The 25,588-nt window shown below is 53.9% G+C and overlaps 1 protein-coding gene across 1 annotated transcript in view; it reads right to left on the bottom strand.

The window, feature by feature from the left end:
• Hspg2 (heparan sulfate proteoglycan 2) overlaps positions 1-25,588 on the bottom strand; it is a 96,682-nt gene that overhangs the window by 14,096 nt on the left and 56,998 nt on the right. Inside the window, exons 34-74 of the mRNA XM_040756328.1 lie at positions 22,614-22,706; positions 22,213-22,293; positions 21,863-22,093; positions 19,951-20,064; positions 18,624-18,751; positions 18,435-18,521; positions 17,239-17,297; positions 16,919-17,083; positions 16,706-16,816; positions 15,524-15,624; positions 15,257-15,437; positions 14,602-14,727; positions 14,341-14,493; positions 14,122-14,264; positions 13,667-13,802; positions 13,428-13,582; positions 13,017-13,167; positions 12,185-12,330; positions 11,971-12,106; positions 11,224-11,375; positions 10,959-11,094; positions 10,720-10,871; positions 9,940-10,075; positions 9,601-9,752; positions 9,114-9,252; positions 8,877-9,028; positions 8,099-8,234; positions 7,834-7,985; positions 7,033-7,171; positions 6,485-6,636; positions 6,147-6,291; positions 4,959-5,104; positions 4,491-4,632; positions 3,815-3,966; positions 3,326-3,461; positions 3,070-3,210; positions 2,321-2,455; positions 1,977-2,158; positions 1,197-1,392; positions 816-995; positions 306-566 (exon numbers count right to left, since the gene is read on the bottom strand). Coding sequence (XP_040612262.1) covers positions 306-566; positions 816-995; positions 1,197-1,392; positions 1,977-2,158; positions 2,321-2,455; positions 3,070-3,210; positions 3,326-3,461; positions 3,815-3,966; positions 4,491-4,632; positions 4,959-5,104; positions 6,147-6,291; positions 6,485-6,636; positions 7,033-7,171; positions 7,834-7,985; positions 8,099-8,234; positions 8,877-9,028; positions 9,114-9,252; positions 9,601-9,752; positions 9,940-10,075; positions 10,720-10,871; positions 10,959-11,094; positions 11,224-11,375; positions 11,971-12,106; positions 12,185-12,330; positions 13,017-13,167; positions 13,428-13,582; positions 13,667-13,802; positions 14,122-14,264; positions 14,341-14,493; positions 14,602-14,727; positions 15,257-15,437; positions 15,524-15,624; positions 16,706-16,816; positions 16,919-17,083; positions 17,239-17,297; positions 18,435-18,521; positions 18,624-18,751; positions 19,951-20,064; positions 21,863-22,093; positions 22,213-22,293; positions 22,614-22,706 — 5,911 coding nt within the window. The remainder of the gene's footprint in view (positions 1-305; positions 567-815; positions 996-1,196; positions 1,393-1,976; positions 2,159-2,320; positions 2,456-3,069; positions 3,211-3,325; positions 3,462-3,814; positions 3,967-4,490; positions 4,633-4,958; positions 5,105-6,146; positions 6,292-6,484; positions 6,637-7,032; positions 7,172-7,833; positions 7,986-8,098; positions 8,235-8,876; positions 9,029-9,113; positions 9,253-9,600; positions 9,753-9,939; positions 10,076-10,719; positions 10,872-10,958; positions 11,095-11,223; positions 11,376-11,970; positions 12,107-12,184; positions 12,331-13,016; positions 13,168-13,427; positions 13,583-13,666; positions 13,803-14,121; positions 14,265-14,340; positions 14,494-14,601; positions 14,728-15,256; positions 15,438-15,523; positions 15,625-16,705; positions 16,817-16,918; positions 17,084-17,238; positions 17,298-18,434; positions 18,522-18,623; positions 18,752-19,950; positions 20,065-21,862; positions 22,094-22,212; positions 22,294-22,613; positions 22,707-25,588) is intronic.

Genomic DNA, 25,588 nt, shown 5'->3' on the forward strand with positions numbered 1-25,588 from the left:
CAAGCTCAGGGCTTCTGGGGCAATAGGGTCCAGGCCTTGCATTGAGAGTCCCTCCCTGTCTGGCAGGTGAGATAATTTTCCCGGCAAATACAAAGCAGGCTATAAAGTGGCCTGAAAGCTAGGGAGCTGAGAACAGTAATGGAGGGAAGGTCTTCCTGGATAAGGAAGCTACCTCAGGCTCTAGAGCAGGACATTGAAGATGGGCAACAGCTGCGGGAGTTTGTATCCCAAGTGTACATGCTGGTCAAGAAAGGTCCCACAGGGAAGCTGACCCCTGGCTCCCCAGTTGGACTCCAGCTGCTTACCTTGGACCAGCACTTGGGCAAAGGCCTCAGCTGAGCCCACCTTGTTGGAGACCTGGCAGCGGTAGCGGCCAGAGTCTGCAGGGCCCGTGGACTCCAAGCGCAGCAGCTCGTTCCTGGCAACGGCCCTTTCAGGGAGGACGCCAGCCACACGGCTCCACTGGAAGGTGAGTGGAGGTGTGCCATGAGCCAAGCACTGCAGCTGAACCGGCTTCCCTGGCTGCACCGAGGCATGCTCTGGAATGATGGTGGCATACGGGGGACCTGAAGGACACACATACAGAGGTCAGGTGGGAAAGGGCAGAGGTCAGGCTCACAGTAGGTAGCTGGATCCAGGTAATGCAATCAAGCCCCTAGGGCCCAAGAGGAGACACTGGTGACAGCCAGGGCAGGCTCTGGAGTCATCTAGATGGAAGGGGATGCTGGGGTTCTGCCCAAAGAGAGACTTGCAGGGGAACATAGACCTCCATGCAACACTGACGTAAGTTCAAGGAGAGGGTATGGGAGACTTACTCTCCACGTGCAGGACAACAGTGGCTTCAGTATGTCCAGCAGAGTTGGTGGCATTACAGATGTACTGGCCTGAGTCCTGCTGGGCCACCCGGGGAATGACCAGTGTGTTGCCTTCTACCCGGTGCTGCCAGGGCAAGGGGGCACGCAGCTTGGACCAGTGGATGGTAGGCGGGGGGTTGCCTATAGGGATGAAGATGGCTTGGTCACTAGGTTGTTCCAGGGATCAACCAAGTGTGTGTGGGTGATAGGAAAGGTTGTAAGTGATCTATTCCTCCACAGGACTGACTAAGTGGAAGCTTCTGGAATGTGGCATCATTTTCAGGTGAATTCACGCCCCAGAGCAGCACTGCTCTGCCTTTCTGTGGCCCCACCACACCACACCTGTGGCCGAGCAGTGAAGAGTAGCTGTGTGTCCAGCCTCCAAGGTCAGCTCAGCTTCCTCAACTTGGACCTGAGGGGCGCCTGGGGCCACGGTGCCAGAGTCCACGATCACCTCCACCTGCTTCTGTGCTGTGCCGAGGGCATTCTGGGCTAGGCACACATAGGTGCCTGCATCTGATGGTTTAGCTGATGAGATCTAGATGAAAACAATCTGGTTTGGGAGGTGCCTGGCAGAGAACACTGATGTTGGTCCCTTCCTTTGTATTTTGATTATTTTGTTTGTTTTCTGAGCTAGGGTCTTATGTAGCCCAGGCTGGCTTTGAATTCTATGTTGGATGACAATCTTGATCTGCTGATCCTCCTGCTTCCACACGGTGAATGATGCTTCAAGCACAGGCCTATATAATTTGCTTATGTGGTTCTGGGAGTCGAAACCAGGATTTGGTGCATGATAGACAAACACTTTCCCAACTGAGCTGTATCCCCAGATGCCTTCCTTTGCCTTTAGCTCCTCTCTGTGCGGCTGGAAGGTTCACTTTCACAACTTCCCATGAGTCCACTCATCTGCTTAGCCTCTAATCTACCCACCACTCAGCTACCCATCCACCCAGGCCTCTGAGTCATTAATTAGTTCTTCCTTTCCTTCTCTCTTCTCCCATCTTCCCATCTACTCACTAACCTCCTCTTATCTGTCCATCTATTTATGTCCCCTCCAGGCACCTGCTTCAGTCAGCTCATAGAAAGGACCTCAGACCCAGACATGGAGCAGCCCAGCCTCACCTTCAGCATCGCGTGGCTGTTCATGAGTCCATACATCCGCGGCTCCAACTTGACAGGGGTGCCAAGTCGGGTCCACCGGGGCAAAGAGCGGGGTTCCCCAGCACTGATACACTCCAAGGTGATGTCCTTACCCATTTTCACATGCACAGGGCCCTCAGGGAGCACAGACACTGTAGGAGAGCCTGAGGGAGGAATGACATGTAGAGCTTTGGGTTCACAGTCCACGGCTGAGTACCATTCTTATGCGGAAACCGACTTAGAGGGCTGGCAGTAGTGGGACTGATTTTCAACCTGGAAAAGCTGGGCTGGCAAGAGGGGCAGAGCCACGGGCCGCTGTTTCTCACCATGCACACTGAGATTGACGACACTCTGGGCCACACCGTAGGCATTGGAAGCCACGCAGCGATAGGCTCCATGGTTGCTGGGTCGGGCGCCCACGATGGTAATGATGGAGCCGTTGGGGCTGATGTGGACATTGTCTGTGGGGTTGCATTGGTAAAGTGTGATGGTTAGTGTTAGTTGTTTGTCGACAGGATCTAGAACTGCCTAGGAGCCAGGCCTGTGAGGGATTATCTAGATTGGGTTAACTGGTGTGGGAAGATACATGTTAACTGTGGAGAAAGCTATCCCCTGGGCAGGCGATTCTGGACTGTAGGAAAAGAGACAGTGAGCTCAAGAGTGGTATTCATTCATCCCTCCCTACTTCCTGGCTGTGGGTGTCACATGACCAGCTGCTTTGCGCTCTTGCTGCCTTGACGTCCCTGCTTGGATGGAGCATAATCTGCAAGCTGTGGCCTGAAATGAGTCCTATTTCCCCTGGAGTGCTTTCATCGGGTGTTTTATCATGTCAACACCAAGGGAGGGAAGGCTAGCCCACTGCTGATCCTTTGTGCCTGGGCACAGGGTTCAGAGTCATAGATGGCCACAGGTGGGAGCCCTTGCAGCCTCCTGGGTCCTGCTCCATCACTACATGGGTGGGTTCAAGCCCCACTCAGAGACACTGGAGAACATGGCATGGACCCAGCTTTCCACCCTGCCTCTCACACGGGATGGCCCTCCCTCCTGTCTCCAGCCCAGGCAGCCAGCCACTCACCCTCCAGCTCTTGGTTCCGTGTCTTCCACTCGAGGCTGATGGGTGTTGCTCCCTCATGGATGAGGCACTTGAAAGTGGCATCTTGGCCCTGTTGCACTGTGCTGCTTGGCGGCTCAATGGAGATGACGGGGCTCCTGAGGCCTGGGTGGAGCCCGAGGGTCAGATTCTAGGCTCAGTTGGGTGGGCTGGCGCCACTCAGGTAGGTCCTGCCTAGGCTCCAAGCCCCCTTCCCAACTCCAGCATTCCCTATACTCACGGTAGGAAGACCCTGCACTGGGCGGGACTGTGACTGTGAAGGAAGCTTCATGCTCAGGGCTACCAGCCACTTGGCACACGTACTCGCCAGAGTCAGCAGGGGAGAGATGGTGGAGCCTCAGCAGGGAGCCGTGAGTCTGTTGGGAGAGTAAGAGGAGGAAGCCATCCAGGGTTCTGGAGATGAGGGAAGTTCCCAAGTGAGGCACAGGAGCTAGGCCTGCAACTGTGGTCTTAAGGAACTTCCTGCACAGAATCTCTCAGTCTGACCCATTCTCTTCATCGAGGGGGACATGGGTTCAAATGCTAGTTGTAAAGCAACGCCAGGAAGAAAGTCTTTCAGCAATTGCTCTCTTGGTCTGGGGCACTCTTCCCTGGTGGATACCTGTTTCCCACGATCCCATGAGTGCTGGGGTCTGCATGGGGCTTAGGTGCAGAGAAAACCACAAGAGACCTTGCCTACCCTGGGCTTCTCCCCACCCTGAACAAGTACCTGGTGTCGTGCGGGCAGGCTGCCTCCTCGCTTGTGCCATGTGACCTGGGCATGGGCTTGTCCAGGAACCACACAGTTCAGATCCAAAGTCTGCCCCTCAGCCACATGGGAGGAGGAGGATTCTATATAGATAGGCTGGGCCAGTCCAGGGGCTGCAGGCAGAGAGATGGGGAACAGTCAAGGCTCCTGGGGTAGGGCAAGGACCTAACTGTGGTGATCCTCTTAGAGGGGACATGGCTGAGCCATGTCAGCCAAGGTGGTGTCCCTTCCCTGGGTTTGAGGTGTCTTGCTGAGAACCAGGGCTGGGCTCCCACTATTTGAGGGTGACTGAAGGCCTAGTGACTAGATACGACCATGGGAGCTTTGACCTGGGCCTGAACCTCGGCCACAGGAAAGCCAGTGCCCCAAGAACAATGCCATGCCTAGCTCAGTATGCAGACAACTGTCTGTAATTCCAGAACTTGAGGCAGAGAGAGAGAAGAGTAGCATGAGTTTGAGGCCAGTAAGGCTTACAAAGTGAGACCTTGTCTCAAAAACAAAACAATACAAAAACAAAAAAACAAACCAAAACAACAACAACAACCACAAAACCTATCAAAATAAAGGCCCTATGTGAAGAAAATGCAAGACCAGGAAAATACCACCCCAACCTCACCCACTGCTCCATGTTACTCACCAGGGATGGGGCTGGGGCTAGAGGACTCAATGTTGACCAGGACAGAAGCCTCCAGGGTACCCGAGCTGCCAGTCACTTGGCATGAGTACTCGCCAGAGTCCGCTGGGGACACATGGTTCAGCCTCAGTATGTGGCCGTGGACCTGCAGAGAGGGAGAGGGTGGGGAAGCACTGTTTGCCTCTAGGTGCCCCGCCCTGGCCTACACAAAACTGCCTCCTATGCAACAGACAGTAGAGTTAGGGAGTAGGGTCTTGAGGAAGTGGTGTCCTCTCTTTTATCAAGGGGCTGGGTACTGGTGGTAACCTTGTTGTGCCCGGTCTGTTTGCAAATGCTTGTCTCTAGTGGCTGTACAATGTTTCCCAAACTGTCACCAACTGCTAGCCCCCCCCCCACTTCAGGGATGGGCTAAGGAAACGGTCACTGGGACTGAGGAAAAGAGGCACATGCTGCTCTTTCCAGGCTCTGTACCTGGTGCCCAGCGGGCAGACTGCCTCCACGTTTGTGCCATGTGACCTGGGCGTGGGCCTGCCCGGGAACCACACAGCTTAGATCCAGGGTCTGGCCCTCAGTCACTCGGGAAGAAGAGGTCTCGATGCGGATGGGCGGGACTCCACCTGGGGCCAGGGTACAGCTAGCGGTCAGTGGCTAAGGCTGCTCAGTCTCTCTCCGGGTGCCCTACTGTGCACACTGCTTTCAAGGGGCGGGAGGCTTCTTTCCCTTTTCAGGCCACTCATACTTGGAGGGTAGGACTCCCTGAGGATGGGGCCCCCTCTTTTTTCCTAGCCCCACCCCTAGGCAATCTTGTACTCCCAGAGTCGCTGTGCCAGGGCCCTCCAGAGTCATTGACACTTCCCAATCTGCAGTAGGTGGTACCTAAGAACGCAGACCTTGGGGCCAGACTGCAAGAGCTCAGCTCCTAGCGTGGCCACTTATTGTGTGATCTTTGGGAAGCTACCCTCTGTGTCTCCGTTTCCCCAACTGTAAAATGAAGAACTACCATCCAGCCTCAGGGCCAACAGGATGAAATGCGGTTGACATAAGCATCAGGAGGGTTGGATCTGGGCAACCGACATCACATCTGGTCAGTTTCCATCATGCCTGGGTGCCCCTCCCCCACTGTCAGCTCCTGTGTTTTCCTTTAATTGGCTAGCCCCACTCTAGAAATAACCACCGCGAACCACAACAGGCCTGAGGTGCCACAGTTGTCAATATACCACAACTAGTAGACACACTCATCAAGACAATCTCAAATGACCTCAACAGACAGGGCAAGCCCAGGCTTTCAGGACCTCAGTAGATTGCCTATACATGGAGATAGTAGAGGGTAAAAACCCCACTGGCAAGAACCCCTCTGTCCTTTGTCCATTGAGGACAGCAATGTGGAGAGGCAAAGTTCTTTGTGTGACGTCCCCAGGTGGGGACACTAGGACTCAAGTCCACTGATACCACACTTGAAAGCTCATGTTCTCAAGTCCATGAGAGAGAAAGGACCCATACCGCCTGGCCTGGCCCTGTGTTCTGGAACAGAGACAGGAGGCAGAAGTCTGGAATCAGACGCCTGCTGTCTCCAGGTCTTAAAGAGCCTTTCTTTAACCCGACTCAGCTGATATTCTCCCTCCCTCGTCTCTTTTTCCAGACCCATGCAGGGATCCTCACCAGGGCTGTGGGCATTAGTGGTAGGTGCTGTAATGGAGACCAGGACTGAAGCTTCCAGAGGGCCAGAGCTGCTCAGAACTCTGCACACATACTCGCCCGAGTCAGCGGGGGACACCTGGTGCAGCCTCAGCCTTGAGCCGTAGGCCTGGTCAGGGGTGGGCCAAAGACAGAGGAGCAGGGATAAGATGTCAACCAAGAGGCCTGGAAGGTTGGGAGCCAGGGTCCAGCCTCCACTCCAGGTGTGTGAGGCACCCCCACAGGGGTCTCATGCCTCCTTCCCGGGCAGAGCAAACCAGGACTCCTGGCCAGCATTTCTCTCTTTTTTTTCCATTTTATACCTGATGACGAGCAGGGAGACTGCCTCCTCGCTTGTGCCATGTGACCTGGGCGTGGGCATGTCCAGGGACCACACAGTTCAGATCCACGGTCTGTCCTTCGGCCACAGTTGAAGAAGAAGACTCTATTCTGATGGGTGCAGCACCGGCTGGGGCTGAGGACAGAAGGTTTTGAGATAGGGTCTCACTAAGTTGCATAGGCTGGCCTTGAACTTTTGATTCTCTTGTCCTAGCTTCCCAAATAGCTGAGATTTTAGGCCTTTGTCATTGGGCCTGGCTTATTAATAATGATTGCCTTACATGGCTAGTGTGACAGTTTAGTCTTATGAGGCAGCAGTGATCTGTGTCCCCATTTCACTGCCAAGGAGACTGAGGCTACGAACAAAGTGTAACTTATTCAGTCCTGAGTGACACAGCAGGATTTGAACACAGACACTCATTGTAAACCCTTGCCTTCAGCTACACCCAGGTCTGGGGGCTTCAACTCAAGGTGCCTCTTCCTAGGGAACTGCGTTTCCCTGTCCCTTTCCTGGGTCGGGAGTCAGACTCACCAGAGGGGCTGTTGTTGCTGGGGGAGACCGAGACCATGATGGAGGTCTCCTGGGCGTCAATGTTGTTGTTGGCTCGGCACACATACTCGCCGGAGTCAGTCACCGACATCTGGTGTAGCCGCAGACGAGAGCCGTGGGCCTGGGACAGGTGGGGGTAAGACAGGCAGAGCTGGGGTCAGCAGCCACAGGGCCCCCGCTGCCTCCAGCTTCCCTTGCCAGGCCTGCTGAGGCTATCTTATTTCTTTTGTGTCTATGTGTTTTTGTGAGTGTGTACTTGTGTGGATGCGGATGTGCTGATACACAAGCCTGTACATGCACGTGGAGGCCAGAGGAGGCCGTAGGAGTTCTCCACTATCCCTGTCCACTTTGTTCCTTTGAGACAGGATCTCTCTGTGAGCTTGGGAGTGTTTTACCAGCTAGGCCCCAGAAGCTGCTGGGATTGCAGGCAGGTGCAGGACCATACCTGGCCTGCTACATGAGTGCTGGGACTTGAACTCAGGTCCTCACACAGACCAGAACGGCCTGGGAACTTACTAAACAGCTGAGGATAACTTTTAACTTCTAATCCTCCTGCCTTCACCTCCTGAGAACACAGCAGCACAACTTCTGGTTTTGTGTGACGTTGGGGAGGGAGTCCTCACGCCAGGCAAGCACTCGACCAACTGAGCTACATCCAAGCCCCGCTGAGGCTGCCTTTTGTCTACCCAAAGTTGAGTTGGCTGGAGTACGCTGGGCATGAGAAGCAGCCCGCCATCCCAAGAGATCAACGGGCCACCCCACTGCCTCAGTTCCTCTTAGTACCTGGTGTCTGGAAGGCAGGCTGCCTCCACGCTTGTACCATGTGATAGTGGCCTGGGGCTGCCCAACCACCACACAGTTCAGATCCAAGGTCTGTCCTTCCACCACTGTGGGAGATGAGGTCTCAATTCTCATTGGTGGGGAGACACTGGGCACTGGAAACAGAGCAGAGTAGGGGAGAGAATGCAATTAGACAATAGTGACAATACTGGGGATCTCTGGCTCCCCAACAGTCACTTGCCCAGGCCCTTGTCCACCACATTCTCACCATGGGATGGACCTCTGCTCTCAATGTTGACAATGAGTGAAGTCTCCTGGGAGCCAACGCCATTACTGACATGACACACGTACTCTCCGGAGTCCGCTGGGGTCACTTGAGGGATCCGGAGGCGGGAGCCCACGATCTGGAGGAACAGATGGCAGTGAGTGGAGGTGGAACCCTAAGTATCATAGCCCCACAGACACCAGACCCTGGAAGTCCTCTCCCCAACCTTGCTAAGTATCATAGGCCCCACAGACACCAGACCCTGGAAGTCCTCTCCCCAACCTTGCTAAGTATCATAGGCCCCACAGACACCAGACCCTGGAAGTCCTCTCCCCAACTTTGCTAAGTATCATAGGCCCCACAGACACCAGACCCTGGAAGTCCTCTCCCCAACCTTGCTTGGGTACCCTGTAGCAGCCTCAGTGCCTTCCTGAGGCTCCTGGTTTGACACCCTCTGGGTCCTATGGAAGGAGCCTCTAGTCTTTGTGCTGTTCCTATACTTCACCCCTCCAAAGGCCTACTGAGCCCACACAGTGGGTCCCACCTGTCACACCGTGCTGTCACTTAGTATGTCAGCTTCCCTTTAGACTACCAGCTGTGAGGGCTCAGCATAAGCAGTGGCTTCAGAGGCGCTCAAACCAGGGCCAGCAGGATCAGCCTATACCCCAGTGCCAGCCCAAGTCTACCCTGCAGAGACGCTCAGTGTTTGCTGAGTGAGCGCAGGACTAGAATCCACTCTGGACTGCCTACCAGACTGCTGTCCCATCCACTGACTCTGTACCTGATGCCGGCTGGGTAAGCTGCCTCCACGCTTATACCAGGTGATGGTGTGGGGGGCGTGGCTGGCCACCAGGCAGTTCAGGTCCAGAGTGTGTCCATTGGCCAGTGAGGGTGACGAGGACTCAATGCGAACAGGGTGCACCACGCTCTGGGCTGCGATGAGACAGAATGCGGGCTGAGGGTGCAGCCGGGGCCCCTCACAGCCCCTGCTGGCCACTGCAATCTCTAAGACACTCACTGTGGGAGGGGATGAGACGCTGCTGGATGGTGACAAGGACAGAAGCTTCGTGGGTGCCCGAGCCACTGACCACACGGCACACATACTCCCCGGAGTCAGCTGGGGTCACCTGGAGCAGTCTCAGCCTTGAGCCATGTGCCTGAGAGGAGGGGATAGAGGTGGCAGGTTCAGAGGGCAGCATGGCAGCCAAACATCCACCCAGTTTCCTTGTCTGGTTCCCTCCCAGCCTAGTTAGCTAGGGATTGTACAGGCCATGACTCGTTAAGTCGCCTGCCACCTGACTACACGCAGGGCTTACAGAAACTCGGTCGGCACTTGCTGACAGGTGATCTCAAGAGTTAGAGAAGTCAAGCAACTGGCTCAGTGTCTCCCAGCAGGCAAATGGCGAGCGCATCTGAACTATAATACTCTTGAATTCACAGTCTGTGCTCTTTATCCCCCAGCTACGAGGGCTCTTTGGGCCCTCCCTTTGCTTCCCACCTCCTACCTGATGTCGGGCAGGGAGGCTGCCCCCACGTTTATGCCAGGAGATCTGGGGGTGAGCCTGCCCAGCAACAAGGCAGTTTAGGTCCAAGCTCTGCCCTTCTGCCACATGGGAGGGAGACGTCTCGATTCGGACTGGAGGGGTGACCCCGAGTGCTAGCAACAGAGGGAAGAGTGTTGGTTTCCAGCAAATAAGGATGGGTGTGAGTGGGGACAGGAGGTCCACTGGACTCATGGAGGCGTGGTGGACAGAGCTGCCTCTGGGTCTTGTCATAGCTGCAGTGGAGAGGCTCCTTGTGTGGTACCCAGTCACTTCCCATTCCCTCCAAACATGGCTACTCACCAGGAATAGATCCTGAAGGCTCAATGGTGACAAGGACAGAGCTCTCCAGAGGCACAGGCCCTCCCTCCACCCGGCACACATATTCTCCTGAGTCGATAGGAGACACCTGGTTCAGTCGCAGCAGGGAGCCATGGGTCTGGCAGAGAGAGGGTGGGCATTAGGGGGAATCCCTCCAGGACCCCCAACACAACACCCATCTGTAAACTGCATCCCTCTGTGAGGCCAAGGGCTTGCCCATTAGTTCTTGGTCAATCCAGTCTTGTGCTAGGAGTGGAGGCTGCTGGGAGAAGCCCTTGAGAACTGATATACATCTTCCCACACTGTGTCAATGCTAAGCACACACTCTCCAATCCCAGTCAAGACCCTCTGCAGTGGTTATCTGATGATTGTAAACATTTCCCTCCTCAGGGGCACATCAAATAGTGCGTGACGTAGTGGGTGGGGTCAAAAGGCTGCAAACTCCAGCACACAAGCTGATTAGCTACAATGATGGTTCAGTACTTGTGCAAGCTGAGACCCTGAGAATAACAGCTGAACTTGGTCCAGAGACAACTCTGAAAACAGAGCCTACCATCTCCTTGTACACTCCAAGCCCATAAGCATGGAGAGGTTGGACAATTTGCCTAAGGTCACAAGCCTAGGTGACAAATGCAGTTCACACCTAGGGTGGCCCAGCCTAGGCTTTAGGTCTAGCCGCATCAGGGTGATGGGGCCCATGCCACCCGTCTTCCCCACGCAGAATCCCCCTTCTTCTTGGCTCCTTTGCTCTCTGCCCTCTACCTGGTGCCGGGCAGGCAGGCTGCCTCCTCGCTTGTGCCACGTGACCTGAGCATGGGCCTGTCCCTGCACCACACAGTTTAGATCCAGGGTCTGTCCCTCAGCCACACGAGAGGACGACGGCTCAATGCGGATGCGCGGCGTGCTACCCGGGGCTGGAGGAAAAGTCATAATCAAGTGGATTCTCTAACGCCACCCCAGCCTCCCCTCCCCAGCCCAGCCCGGCCAAGTGGGCTACTCACGGTAGGCAAAGTTGGCCCCTTGGTTGCCTGTGACCTTGACTGTGATGGTGGCCTCTTGACCGTTGCCTGCCCGGCAAACATATTCTCCAGCATCCACTGGGGAGGCCTGGAAGATGTACAGGCGGGAACCACGGACCTGGACAGTCATGAGAGCAGTGTAAGACCACTTTCCAGAGCCCAGCGGGGGTCCCACACCTGCCTTCCAGGCTGTGACCCCGATATAGCTTGCCACCCGTGGACCCTTCCACATTCTAGGAGTGAGTACCTGGTGCCGGGCGGGCAGGCTGCCCCCACGCTTGTACCACGTGACCTGGGCATGGGCTTGTCCTGCCACCACACAGTTGAGATCTAGCGTCTGACCCTCAGCCACTGTGGAGGATGAAGACTCGATTCTGACAGGCAGGACAGGTCCAGGGCCTGTAGGAAAGTGGGAAGGTAACAGATACTTCCCAAGTTCCAGGGCTGGAACTCCCTCCTGGATCTGGTTCAGCCTTGTTATCAAACCCCCATTTCAGAAATTCTACTGCCCTCAGCTCAGAAATTCTGTTGGAGGACCCAGGAGGAGGATCTCACAGGAAGCAGGAAGAGAGACAAAGTAAGCAAATAAGACAGGTAGGGGCCAGATGGGGTGGCCCACGCCTTTAATCCCAGTACTCCAGAGGCAGAGGCAGGCAGATCTCTATGAGTTCAAGGCCAGCCTGGTGTACAGGATGAGTTCCAGGACAGCCAGGGCTGTTACACAGAGAAACCCTGCCTCGAAAAACCAAGAATCCAAGACAGACAGGCAGTAAGGCTAAGGTGGAGAAGGGGAGGCAGGAGTAGAAACCAAGGGAGTGACACGCCAGGGACAGCATGATGGGAAATCTGGGTCACTCAGACAAAGCAGTTTGCCTAACGCCAGAGCCTGGGTGGCCTACCATCCCTAGGTAGCAGTAGGAGCCATAGAAGGGGACATTACTCCCTGGAAGACTTTTGTCTCTCACAGCTTTCTGTATCGCTGGGAGCCACTTACCAGGGATGGGCTCGGAAGGTTCAATGGTGACCAGAACAGAGGACTCTATGTGTTCAGAGCCAAGGACCACATGGCACACATACTCGCCCGAGTCAGCAGGGGACACCTGGTGTAGTCTCAGCAGGGGACCGTGGGTCTGTGTGGATAGGGATTAAGGGTTAAGCAGGGCCCAAAGCGTCCCCATCCATCCCCTCTAGCAGGTTGGTGACTTTACCTGGTGCCGGGCAGGAAGGCTGCCTCCACGTTTGCGCCATGTTACCTGTGCCTGCCCAGGTACCACACAGTTCAGATCCAAGGTTTGCCCCTCAGCCACACTGGAGGATGAAGACTCAATGCGGATGGGTGGGGTGCTGCCAGTGGCTGGATGCAGAAAGGGTGGTTAGAGGCCCAGCCTTGAGCCTTATTGGTACCCTGAGCAGAGTTGTGAGCATCTTTCTTTCTCCACCGCCAGCTCCAGGGTTCTAGGCTCACCTGCCTTGTGAGCTTGATCAAGGTGACAAGACGTAGGGACCCAAGAATTTTCTCTCTCAGGCCAGGCAATTGGATGCGCAAAATGATGCTACTCCCGTCTCAGAACACCTACTATAGTTTCCTAACATGCTTCACAGGCCCCGTGTCACCTAACCATACTCTGATGGCTTCACAGTTCCCATCGAGCTAAGCACATTCTGACCTAAGAGGTGTTAAAACCACATCCATACCCAGCAGGTAACCTACAAATGCCACAGTCTACAAAGAGCCGGAAAATGAGGTTGCCAGAGGTTGAAGAACCAGCTCAAGGTTGAAAAAGGGGCAGAGCCTAGATCTGAACCCAGGTCAGCCTAACTCCCGGCTCGGTGTGAAAGCCAACACTGTGTTTTGCAGGTAGAGTCTTATGGGGCTTGAGCATCCAGTCTACCCCAAGACTTCTGGCTTGCAGAGCAGGCAGCAGAGGGTAACAGGATGCCTCTGCGTCTGTATGACCCTGGAAAGATGGCAGCATCCTCCCCTGCAGCTGGGAGAGCCTATGGCTCTGCCCCTCTCGGCCCTGTTCACTCACACCTCACCTGGGGTGTAGCTGGGGCCTGAATGGACGCCATGAAGGACAGAGACAACAATGGAAGCCTCCTTGGGGCCCAAGTCACTCTCGACTCGGCACACATATTCTCCAGAGTCCGCTGGTGAGACCCGGGGGAGCCGCAGCCTGGAGCCGTGGACCTGGGTAAGGAGAGGTAAAGTGAGGAAGGGCTGTGATTACCACTCCCTCTGAGCCTCAGTAGTTCCATCATCCAACTCACAGGCTTCACTCTGAGCCACTCACACTAGGCTGGGAGCCAGCAGGGAGGGAACTGTCCTGGTCCTGTATAGCACAGGAGAGCTCGGCAGCTGAAGCACCCCAAACCCCCCACACCCTAAGGCGATCCACACCCAGTGCCTCTGTCCCCCAGTCCCAGCCTTAGGCTGGAAAGGCATCCTACCTGGGCATGGGGAGGCAGGCTGCCCCCTCGCTTGTACCATGTGACCTGGGTATAGGTCAATCCCATCACTGCACAGTTGAGGTCCAGAGTCTGCCCTTCAGTCACAGATGGCGATGAGGACTCGATCCTGACTGGCACCGAGCTGGCACCTGAGGCTATGGCCACAGTGGGATGAGCACACCCCAAGGGAGGCTCGGCTCACCTTACCCGTAATGTTAGCCCCAGAGGAGGCCCCATACCTGAGAGGACGACCACCTGAATGCGGGCCTGAGCAGTGCCTGTGGGGCTGGTGGCCACACAGAGGTAGAAGCCAGCGTCAGCAGGGGTGATGGCTGGGATGAGCAGCGTGGGGATTTCCGTGTTGTCTGACCGGGCCTACCACATGGAGACAGTGCTCAGGTACTTGGGAGGGGGTCTGCCGGGGCGGACTTGGAGGGAGCAAATCCTACACCAAGATCAAGGCCCAGTGGGCCTCCAAGAACCATGGAATTGGGAACTATTAGGATAGAGGCATATGGAACTGGGGGCCCCTGGAACCAGGCAGTAAAGGGGTGAGTGGGGTCGAGGGCGACTGGGGTACAGGATCTAAGTAGTAAGTACAGGGAGACTGAGGAGGGAGAGACCATGGAGGGACAGGTGGTTGGGTACTGGGACTCTGTTGGTCCCACTGACCTGGGACAGCCGGATGGCTCACCTGTGGGGGCAGGCTGCCTCCCTCCTTCCTCCAGGTGATGCTGGCACTGGGTACTCCTGCTGCCCTGCAGTACAGCCTGACTGTGTGGCCCTCGTACACCTGGGTCCTCTCAGGGCTCACCTGGACCCTGGGCCCACTGCCCCCTGCAGACAGACCCCTGTGAGGACGCCTTTCTGAACCTCCCCAGCCACATCCCAACCTCAAGCCCTGCATTCTCACCGTGCACCTGAAGCATGGCCCTAGCTACATGCTGCCCGGCACTGCTGAGGGCGCGGCACAGGTACTGGCCCTGATCTGAGGGTTCGATTGCTGGCAGGCGCAGGATGCCACCGTGGATCTGAGCCTTCTGAGGAAGCTGGCCACCAGGTCCTCCTGGTGTGGGGACATGGGTCAGCACACCCCAGGGACTGTCCGACTCCTGCCCCGTCCTCCTCACCCAAAACGGCCAAGGTCTGAGCGTCACTCCCATCACGACCTCACCTGTCCATTCCAGAGTGGGCGTGGGGTTCCCTGTGGCGCTACAGCGGAACTCAGCCAGTTGTCCAGGCTGCACAGTGAGCTGTGGCGGGTGTATGGAGACCACAGGGGCAGTTGAGGTGGCTGAGACTAACAAGTGAGGAACAAGGATGAGATATGATCAGGGTAGGGACTGTTTTCTAGCTCATGGCTATAGCCCCTTGCTGGTTGCAGCTTCTTCTCCAGCCCGGCATAGCCATTTGTCCACCCAGTAGCCAGAGGGGGCTTTGAAAACTTCATGGGACTTATGGCTTCATTATCTAAGGCCTGCCCATAGCGCTCACACTCCTCTTTTTCAGAAGAGGGTTCACAATGCTGCCCAGACTCCTTGGCTGAACAGTGCTTCAGCCTCAACCTCCAACTGCCGGGATTACAGGCCTGCATCTTCCCCTCACTTCCTGCTGCCCCATCCCTCCAATCACTCACACCCCTGGCGTTCATCACTATGCACAAGTGTCTTGTTTCTGCTCTCTCACTAGGGTTACCTCGATTACACTTCCCCCGGCATACACTTCAGCAGGCCTGAGACACAGTTTGTCCCTCTCCGTCCCCTGCTTCTTCAGAGCCTAGAGCATGTAGGGGATCCCTGGGGCCAGCTTCAGATCACAACAAAGCATACCCTGGACGTGCAGTGTGGCTGTGCCCTGGTCCATGGCCAACATGTTGGAGCCAGTACACACGTAGGTGCCTGCATCACTTGGCTGCACGTTGCGGATGGTCAGGATGCCATTGAAGTCCATAGCACGAGACGGCAGCTTCCCATTATGCAGGCGGGTCCATACCAGGGTGTAGGCTGGAGACTGCAGGGCAGCATCAGGGTGAGGGACATGTATGGTCTCAGGGAGCCCAGGAGATAGACTTCCCCCACCGCTCCCTGTCTGCTCACTTTGCTCTTGGCTGTGCAGATGAAGGTGACGTCAGCTCCAGGCCGCACACTCTGGCTCCTCTGCTCCTCCACTGTCACTGTGATGGGCTTGCTGGGAGCCTCTGTGAATGGGAGATCTCCAGTGAGCCACACTTCTGTTCTGTCTTCTGCTTCTGCGTTGCTTTTTTTTTTTTTTTCTTTTTTTGAGATAGGGTTTCTCTGTGTAGCCCTGGCTGTCCTGGAACTTACTCTGTAGTCCAGGCTGGCCTTGAACTCAGAGATCTGCCTGTGTCTGCCTCCTGAGTGTTGGGATTAAAGGCATGCACCACCACCACCTGGTGACTTTTTCTTTTTTCTAGACAAGGTCTTGCTACATAGTCCAGACTGACTTCCATCTAGAGATCCATCTGCCAAAGCCTCCTGAGCATGGGTATTTAAGGTAGGTGCTGCCACACCCTGCTCTGACCCGGCTCTTTCAAGAGTTTCCACATGTTCCTTGTGTCTACTCCGTCAGTCTGTCTGTCTGAGTCCAACCTTTATATCATCTCTCTGCCTATACAATACTTCCTATAGTAGTGCTGGATACGAAACTCTCCCAGAAGCCTTTGCCCCAGCTGACATCCTGGACTCCTTTCCCCTTCTTCCTCCAATCTCACTGACTTCTCTTCTGGCTTTTTCTGTCCTTTCTCTCCAGCTTGACAGGCTGACCTTGGAGTTTAGTGGACGCTATCTTGGGTCCTGTCCCAAATAGGACTTAGCCAATGACCAAGACAAGCTGGAGTGCACAGACAGAGTAGGACACAGTAACTCTGGGGTTCCCAATTTTCTCAGACACATTAAACAACTTGGCAAAAGCCACTTATGATGGCCATTGACTTGACTATGTCCTCCCTGTTGGTCACATCTTCTCTGCCCCCCTCCTTTGTTGGAATCCTACACTGCCTCTGCTTTGGGGAACCCAAATAAAGACACTTGGTAGGCTGAACCTTCCTCATCTCAGTAAATGACACCCATACCCCAGCTGGTATCTCTTCCCTTAAGCTTTAAGGATCATAGTGAATCCTGGAGATCCTGTCTCTGAAACGAGTGAATCCAGCCCCCTCCCACGCACTCCCCTCCCCATCTTCAAGGCTATTGTCCTTGTCCAGCGGCCACTGTCCTCTCTAGGCAGATTCTAGCAGGGACAGGGAAGCAAGGGCTCACCAGTGACCAGGAGCTCGGCCCTGCTGTTGCTGGTGTGGTGCAGGTTTCGGCAGGTGCAGATGTAGACACCGGCATCGGAGGGCTGCACGCTAGGGAAGTGAAGCTCAGAGCCTGGTGTGGGGAGATGCTTGTCAGGGTCCAGCTCCACATGTCCCAGTAGGACAGGAACAGGGCTGACTCATGGGACAGAAGAGGCTGTCAGTCTGTGACTACCTTGATGCCGCTGCTGAGCACTGCTGGATATGGGCCTCCTGTCTTCACGGGACCAGTGGAAGTAGTGAGGTGGACTGCCGTTGACCTGGCACCTCAGGGAGTGTGGGCCTCCTTGGGGAACCACGCTCCGAGAGGGATGGATCTGAACCTCCAGGGAGTCTTTTGCTAATGGAGTGGGGGAAGGAAACCATTCAGCCAGGAAGATCCCAATATAAAGCATTGTCCCTGACACTGGTCTCCCAACCTCAGAACTCTATTCCTCACTCTCCCTAAGGCCCATGACCCCCTCTCTCACCACCCTGTGTCATGATCCCACTTACTCAGTGGCTGGCACCGGCCTCCTTGCACATTGGGGTTACCCACGTAGCCTGGGGCACACCTGTTAGGAGGAATGAGACCAGCTCTGCAATCCCCAAGGGATCTAGTATCTAACAGTGAATTTGAGGAGCCAATTCAGCCAGCTGCCATGGTAAGTGGAGGAAGCTCGGGGTTCTAGAAAGACTCTGGGGACCACAGAGGTTCCAAGACACAGTCTCAGTGAGCTGAGACAGAAGTTGCTAGTGGGTTGGGTAATGGAAGAGGTAAGCCTGCCATTCTCCAGGGAAGCATTCATTCAACAAACATTTATTAGGGAACAGTTTGCACCAGACACCAGGACCAGGAAAACAGCAATAGAAACTTTATGTAAAGTGAGAATGAGGGAAGGGCCCAGGGCCCATGTGAACCCAGGGAGGCCAGGGAGACTACAAAGCCCAGCCCTGTGCTGCTATGGGTTCCCTGCAGCATGCTGCACACAGCTTCCAGAGAACCGATCACATTTGGAAATGCGTTATCTTGTAGCTGCCCCCCCCCCATTTATCTCCTATTTTGGGTTGCAGTCTCTGTAGGACTGACACAGGATCTGTTCTGTTTGCCAGTTTATCCTCAGCACTTCAGCACACTGCACACACACACACACACACACACACACACACACACACAGACACAGAGAGACATAGTAGATGCTTAATAAAAATGTTGAGTCCTGCATGGCAACCCACACTTGTAATTTGAGAGGCTGAGGTTTCAGGCCAGCCTGGATTACAGAGTTGGAGACCAAGAGGAGTTAGCCAGGAAGGGGCAGGTTTGGGAGGTAAAAATATTCTGCAGACAGACAAAAGCACATTACTAAGAGTTCAAGAAGTTGCCAGGTGTGGTGGCACATATCTGCAATCCCAACACTGGGAACAGTACAGCCTGGGCTACATAGTGAGGCCTGTGCCTTAACAACAAAACAAAACGAAAAACAGTTCAAGAAGCTTATCCCATCCGGAGTGAGGAGTGGGTGGAAGGCGCATGCCTGAAGCACGGTCAGGTTATAAGCCCCACCTCAGCCCAAGGCAGTTTGAGTGTGGGAAGTGTTTGGGGCAGGGAGAGACATGACCCTGGCAGACCTTTTCTGAGCCACACCCTGTAGGACTCTCACCTGGGAGCCTCTCATTTATCCCTTCCCCTCCCACTCCTGCTCGGAACTTACTGCTCACAGTACTGGCCGGTGTAGCCGGGTTCACAGGCAGTGCAGCGGTACCCTCCAGCTCCAAGGCTCTCACAGGTGTGGGAGAACCTGGGACAGGCAGGCAAACGTCAGGCCTCAGGAGCCCACCCCCCATCTCGCTCCCCCATCCTCCAGCAGGAGCTCATCCTTGGATCTGAGCCGGGTACGCACATGTTCTCTGGGTTGGTCAGTGGGCAGGCACATGGCTGGCAGTCCTCAGGCGTCCCAGCCGTGGCGTCACCGTAGTAGCCAGTCGCACACAGTTCACAGAACTCACCGGCTGTGTTGTGCTGACATCGCTGCGGAGCACAAGGGTGTCAGACAGCAGACGGGAAGCGAAACTCACCAAGACACTCTGATCCAGAAACCCCAAACCTTGTTTTAAAGAAGAGTCATGGAGGGGGCTGGAGAGATGGCTCAGTTGTTAAGAACACTGGCTGCTCTTCCAGAGGACCCATATGACAGCACACACCTGTTTGTAATTCCAGTTTCAGGGGATGTGACACCCACATAAAAACACCAATGCACAAAAAAAAAAGTCATGGAAGGACATACAGATTTAATTATAGTGATGCCCATCAGCTCAGTAGTGCTGAAAAAGGTACCCATGGGGACTGAGATAAGTCAAAAAGTCCATCCAGGCTTGGGATATACCAATAACATCAGCATTAGGGAAGGAGAGATATCGGGAGTTCAAGGTCATCCTTGGCTACACAGCTCTGTCTCAAAACTTTGTGTGTGTGTGTGTGTGTGTGTGTGAGAGAGAGAGAGAGAGAGAGAGAGAGAGAGAGAGAGAGAGAGAGAGAGAGAGAGAGATGCCTGAGCCTTGAAGATATATGTTTCACTGTAAAAACCACTGGAGAGATGACTCGGTGGTTAAGAACACTGGCTCCTCTTCTAGAGGACTCGGGTTCAATGCCTAGAACCCACATGGCGTCTCACAACCATCTGTAACTCCAGTATGAAGGGATCTGATGCCCTTTTCTGGACTCTATGGGTGCCAGGCATACACATGGTACAGAGACATAGGCAAAACACCCCAAACTTAGAAAGTCAAACAATATACAATTTCATCCAAAGACAGTCACATTTGTGGTGTTAACATAGTGTGTTCCTTATGTCACACTGAGTCTGGGACTCTGTCAACTATTTGTGCCCTAGCATGTACTTGTGATGACATACACATACCACCCCAAAAAGTGTATGAAAGGGTATTTACTAAAGTTTGATCCCCAGGAGCACCAAAACCAAACAAAACCCTCAACCTCTATAATCTGGCTCTTCTACAACAACGTCAGTCACTTAGGGACAAGCAATAAGGAACCACAGCTTTCTTTACAAAGAAGAATGGCTTTCCATAGTTGTGGTTCCTCATCATCTTCACCTGTTCCGTTCACCCAGGTGCTGTCTCCCGTGAACTTGCCCCCGGAGGCATAACTTACCGAGACCCCTCCCCATCCCACTGCCCACCCCTGGCCTAGCCCTGCTTGCATCTCACCGAGCAGGCTCCAGTCTCTGGGTGACACACGTCGGAGTGGCCATTGCATTCACACAACTCACAGTGGCCAAGGTACAGTCCGCTCCCAGTGCGCGTGTAGCCTGAGGCACAGTCCTAGGGGGACAGAGGAAAGTTGGTCTCCATTAGCCACAAGGTTCCACCCTAAGCCAGCAGATCTAGCCTTCAGTCCCTCCTGTATCTTCCAGTGTGTAGACCCCACTGGCTCTCGGAGAGAGTATACCAGGCCAGCCTCCATCCACAACCTCTCTGAAGAGCCCCTAACTTGTCACTCATCTTCACTTTCATTAAGAAGGAGATGGGGCTGGAAATGTCCAGGCAGTGTTAGCTTAGTGAAACGTAGCATATCCCAGATGGGGAACCTGTCTCATTTCAAGACCTTGGTTCCTGAAAATCCTGATGGGAAAGGTCTCTATGGAAAAACAGTACAGCTAAATGGGGAAGTGAGCTGGGGAGACTGATGGGAGAAGGGGTCCTTGAAGGTATTTTTACATTTGTTTGTGTGTGTGTGTGTGTGTGAGTGTGTGTGTGTGTGTGTGTGTGTGTGTGTGTGTGTGTGTGTGTGTGAACCGCAGCACATATATGGAGGTCAGAGGACAACTTGTAAGAGTCAGTTCTCTCCCTCCACCATGTGGGCCCTGGGGAATGAACTGAGGTCCAGGCATTGTTGTAAGGGTCTTTACCACCTAAGCCATCTTGCCAATCTTTATTACTGGGGTTGCATGCACCAATTAGTAATCCTGCTAGGCCTGGTGGTCCACACCTGTAATTCCAGCACTTTGGGAGTGGTGGCAGGAAGATACTGATGTTGAAGGCTAGCTTCTGATTTTAGACACACACACACACACACACACACACACACACACACACACACAAAGAGGAGATGAAGGATCACAGGTCTGGAGGGCAGCCCTTTCCCTTGCCCCTTCTGTGAAAGCTGCCAAGGGCCTCCTCTCCACATTTCATGGCCAGTTTGTGGACCTCTTAGGGCCAGGCTGCAACGGTGTGCACAGGCACGCCCCAAGAGCTCCTCTTTCAGAGGAGGCAAACATCTTTGAAGAGCACAAAATTCTACACTGGGATTTGAGAAGTCTGTGGCCCCAGAAAAGGCACACGGATATTAAAGTGCAGAGACTTGTTATAGCTGTACCCATTCCTGGCCTCTGCCACCTCATCAGATATTAAGTGGGTCAATGTCATGTGTAAGGTAAATGCCTGTTTCCTGGGGCTCAAAGCTTGGGCCAGATCCAGCAGAGGCTCTTAGGAGCTTCAGAGTGACAGCCCTCTGTCCCACTCCACTGCCCCTCCACATGGTACACATGCCTTGACTTCCTTCTCTGAACCATCCATTGTGTCTATATCCAGCAGACACATTGTCCCTGCCTGGCTCTGATTACGGGATGCCTATAGCAGCGTGACTTCCCCATCCCCAGGGCCCTGTTCTAGGCTGGTCATAGCGACCCTACTGCAGGCCTAGTCCCCATGTGCCCCTCCTTCCAAGCCGGTCATCCCTGAAGCCTACAGTGTCATCTGCTCCATACCATGTACCTGAGGCAAGTCCTTGCCTAGCTCTGAGAGTCTCCTGTGTTTGTTTGGGTCTCCCCAGCTGAAAGTGTGCCACTCTTTAGGCAGTGCAGTCTGGTGGTTAGGATATCAGATCTAGGTTCAGATTAGTTCTCCACATGTTGGCTGTATGCCCTTGGCTAAGGGCAGTTTGCTTTTGTCAGTTAAAGGAATGGCTGGGCTATTGAGGCAGTGATTGCAACAATGTAATAGCAAGCAGAAGCTACCTAACTCAGAGAGCAGTCACAGCCCGCAGCAATGGGTGCTGACCTTGCACCTTGTGCATACCATGGCACCAAAGCAAATGCAGTCAGGTCAGCCATACACTCACCTGGCAGGACAAACCAACATAGCCTGGGGGGCAGCGGCATTCTTCTACCTCAAGGGCTCGGGGTCCACCAGAAGGGCCAGGCTGGGCCACTTCGAGGCTCACGGCACTGATACTCGCTGCCCGTGGCACTGAGGAGAACGTGGCCCGAACCAGAAGTTCATCCAGATCCGCCAGGGCCATGAGCAAGTGCTCACGGGTAGCAGGCTGTCCATCTGGCCGCTGCCAGAACTCCTGGGGGTTGGGGACAGGGGGATGACAGTAAGTGTCAGTGAAAGCTCTGGGCTTGGTTTGTTGAACTTGTAGCCCTGCATACACTCTGCCAAGGGGAGTGTACGCCAAGTGCCACCTACCTCTCGGAAGATGATCTCATAATTCCTTCTTTCTGGGCCCTGTGGTGCTGGCTGGGAGGCCACCAGCATGATGTTATTGCCCTGCACAAAGGTTAGGATGGGCATTTAGGGTTATTGGAGGTAGGGTACCCACCAACGCCAGGCTCATTGGAGGTAGGGTATCCACCAATGCCAGGCTCATTGGAGGTAGGGTATCCACCAATGCCAGGCTCTCCATCCACTTGCCTCCCATTTGTCTATACCCCCAAGCTCATGTGCTGTTCCCACACACAGCAGCCAGCCTAAGATTTGAAGAGCAGAGTAGCCAGCCAGGTAGGGACCAAGGGCCCGCATTTGACTAGCTGGTGTTGGAACATGGCTTCCATCTTCTGCCTGACCACTGTGTATTCTACTGTGCTCACCGTGATCTGGATATCGGGGTCCGAGAGTGGGCTGCCCTGTGGTCCTGATGTGTAGGAGAGAGTGTATCGTAGCTTTCCGCCATAGGCTGCCACCTGGGGAGAGACAAGATCACACAGTTGAGGGACAGAGCGTCTTGGCCCCTGTGTGTTACACCCTAATCTCAGAAGACCAGGACTTGTAATACAGAAAACTGGGCAAGAGGCCCATTCTATCATTTCCTCCCTAGTCTCACTCATGGGAGGACTTTACTCATTTTCCATTGCCTGGCAGTCACAGTCAACAAGCCCCTTTTTATGTGTAGACATTTCCCATAAAATAACAAGAGTAACAATAGTGACTCTTGTGGGGGAGACATCATAGCCCAGGGCATGGATCTGTGCGGGCTCATCTCCTAGACTCCTGGCTTTGGGTCTGCCTAGAATTCACTTCCTTCTTTCTGTAAACTACATCCCTGTTCTCTCTCTCTCTCTCTCTCTCTCTCTCTCTCTCTCTCTCTCTCTCTCTCTCTCTCTCTCTCTCTCTCTGTCTTTTAAAGTACTTACTTTATGTGCATGTGCATGCCTGAATATATGTACAATAGTACAATGAACCCAGAGTGTAAGGGAGCCTGTTCAGAAGAGGCTTTGGATCCCCACTGGGGATCCCCTGGCAATGAAGTAAGTTACAGAGGGTTGTAAACCACCTTGTGGGTGGGTATTGGGAATTGAACCTGGGTCCTCTGAAAGAGCAGTCAGTGTTCTTAACTGCTGAGCCATCTCTCCGGCCCTTTCCTTGTTCTTTTTTTTTTTTTTTTTAACAAGATTCCTGTACACTCATGTCCCTCCCACCTGCACAGGGGAGCAAGCCAGACCTGCCAATCAACACAGTTTTTAATTAGGAAGATAGACGGGATAGCGTCAGTTCTAGTGTGACTAGATACAATGTGGCCAAGAACATTTCCTCCCAGCTGGAGAATAGCTGGTGTATCCAGCACTCCTCCTTTTGGGACAGAGAAATTCCCATCTCCCATGTGACCAGAAGCTACAAAATGACACTCACTGAGAAAAACCCCTAATGAGCACCTGGACCCAGCCATCATCCTTGGACCCTGTGGTTGCATGAGCCATTTTGTTTGTTGCCTTTTGTTTTTGATTGTGGGCACACCAACTGGACTTGCGTCTTTGTAGGCATGACTAGAAGGCTTAGGTTTGTTGCAAAGCCCTTTCATCCTGGCAGCCTTTCCTCCCTCTCTTCCATCACCAGGGCAGACAGCTGACTGAAAACTACCCAGCATGGGGTGTTCATTCAGTCAGTGAACGTTTATCAAACAAAAGCTGATGACATGCCAGGCCCTGGGTGACACAGGCCCCAGGGCTATTCTCTACCAATTTAGGGTGTGGTAAGGAACCAGATTACCACGGAAACAAATGGTTTCCTGTTTGTTTTGGATGCTAGTGAGTTCACAGTCTCATCTGGAACCAGCTTTCTAGGAAGTGGAAGGCATGTGTCTCACAGGGCTGTAAGTCAAGCACTGCAAGGTGAAAGCCTGGGCTCAGACTCCAGCTCTGCTGTCTTATAACTTAGTCTGAGCCCTACTTTCCTCATCAGCAAATAGGAGTAAAAATAACACTTTAAAGGACACCTCGGGGATTATGTAACGCAGGACACATACAGTGACACACTCATCTCAGTGCAGAGAACACACTTGAAGGGCGAAAGCTCTCCACTGCTTCTGGTGCCAACCCAGACTCTGGTAGACTCTCCTCACCTCACATCCTCTGAGCCTGCCTGGTCTAGCCTGGCCTCTGAGTGCAGTTTTACATGTGTCATTCACACCGTGTCTCCCTCCCCCGCTGCTGGACACCGGGCCTGGGCTTTAAGAGCTCTACTACTGAGTCAAAGCCCCAACCCCTTGGCACACTCTGAAGAGGCTCTCTGTGTCTTGTGGAGTCAAGGAGGCAAGGTGGAAGCAGTAGCAACATGAATGCTAATGCCAGGGCAATAGTAACAACATTCAGGGCTGGAGAGACGGCTCAGCTGGTAAAGTGCTTATCATGGGAGCATGGGAACCTTATAACACTGGTGAGACAGAGAGAGGCTGATCTCTAGGGCTCCAGGGCCAGCCAGCCTACTAGGTGAGCTCCAAGCCAATGAGAGACCTTGTCTCAAAAAACAAGGTGTGTGGTACTTTCTGAACAATGAAATGACACCTAAAGTTGTCTTCCAGCCTCCATAGGCTCATGTGCACATGTAAGTGCACACACACACACACACACACACACACACACACACACCAGAAAGACAGCGGCATTCTGAATGAGAACAGGGGGAGAGTTCTTGGAGGCCAGTGTCCCTTTGCAGTGGTGAACACAGCATACAACAAGTGCCTAATGAGTGAATACTAGGTACAGGGAGAGAGGGCTGCTTTGCCTCCCACCCTCTGATCGCCGATGGTCCTTCCATTTCCTGGTTACCTTGTTCCCTAGGAAGGCTCGGGGCAACTGCCAGTAATAGAGGCTTCCAGGCAGCAGAGAGAAGCCCTCATAGGAGAGGGAGAACTAGTGGAGAAGAGCAGAAGGTAAGAATGGGGCACAGGCGCCCCAGCAGGGACCCAGGACCCACCCCAATTCCACGGCGCAGGCCTACCATGCTCTCTGGGCAACCTGCTCCCTGCTCTGGGGCCAGGTCCTCCAGCTGTTCTTTCTAAGCCTGTTCTTGGTCTGTTTTGTCTCACAAGTGCTGTGTCTTTCTGGTGGACCCCAAGATCAATGGGGCACACTGCAAACACTTACAAATTTAATGGCTCTTTTTTACATATATTTAAAAATGTAGATGGAGCTAAATGTGTTAGCATATGCCTTTAATCCTAGCATTTGGAGGCAGAAGCTGGTGGGTCTCAGTGAGTTTGCGGACAGCCTGGTCCATACAGTGAGTTTCAGCATAGTCAAGGCTATATAGTGAGATCCTATATTTTATTTTATTTGAGATAGTGTTT

This window comes from Mesocricetus auratus, unplaced genomic scaffold (genome assembly GCF_017639785.1).
Source record: "Mesocricetus auratus isolate SY011 unplaced genomic scaffold, BCM_Maur_2.0 Super-Scaffold_100014, whole genome shotgun sequence".
NCBI classification, from domain to species: domain Eukaryota; kingdom Metazoa; phylum Chordata; class Mammalia; order Rodentia; family Cricetidae; genus Mesocricetus; species Mesocricetus auratus.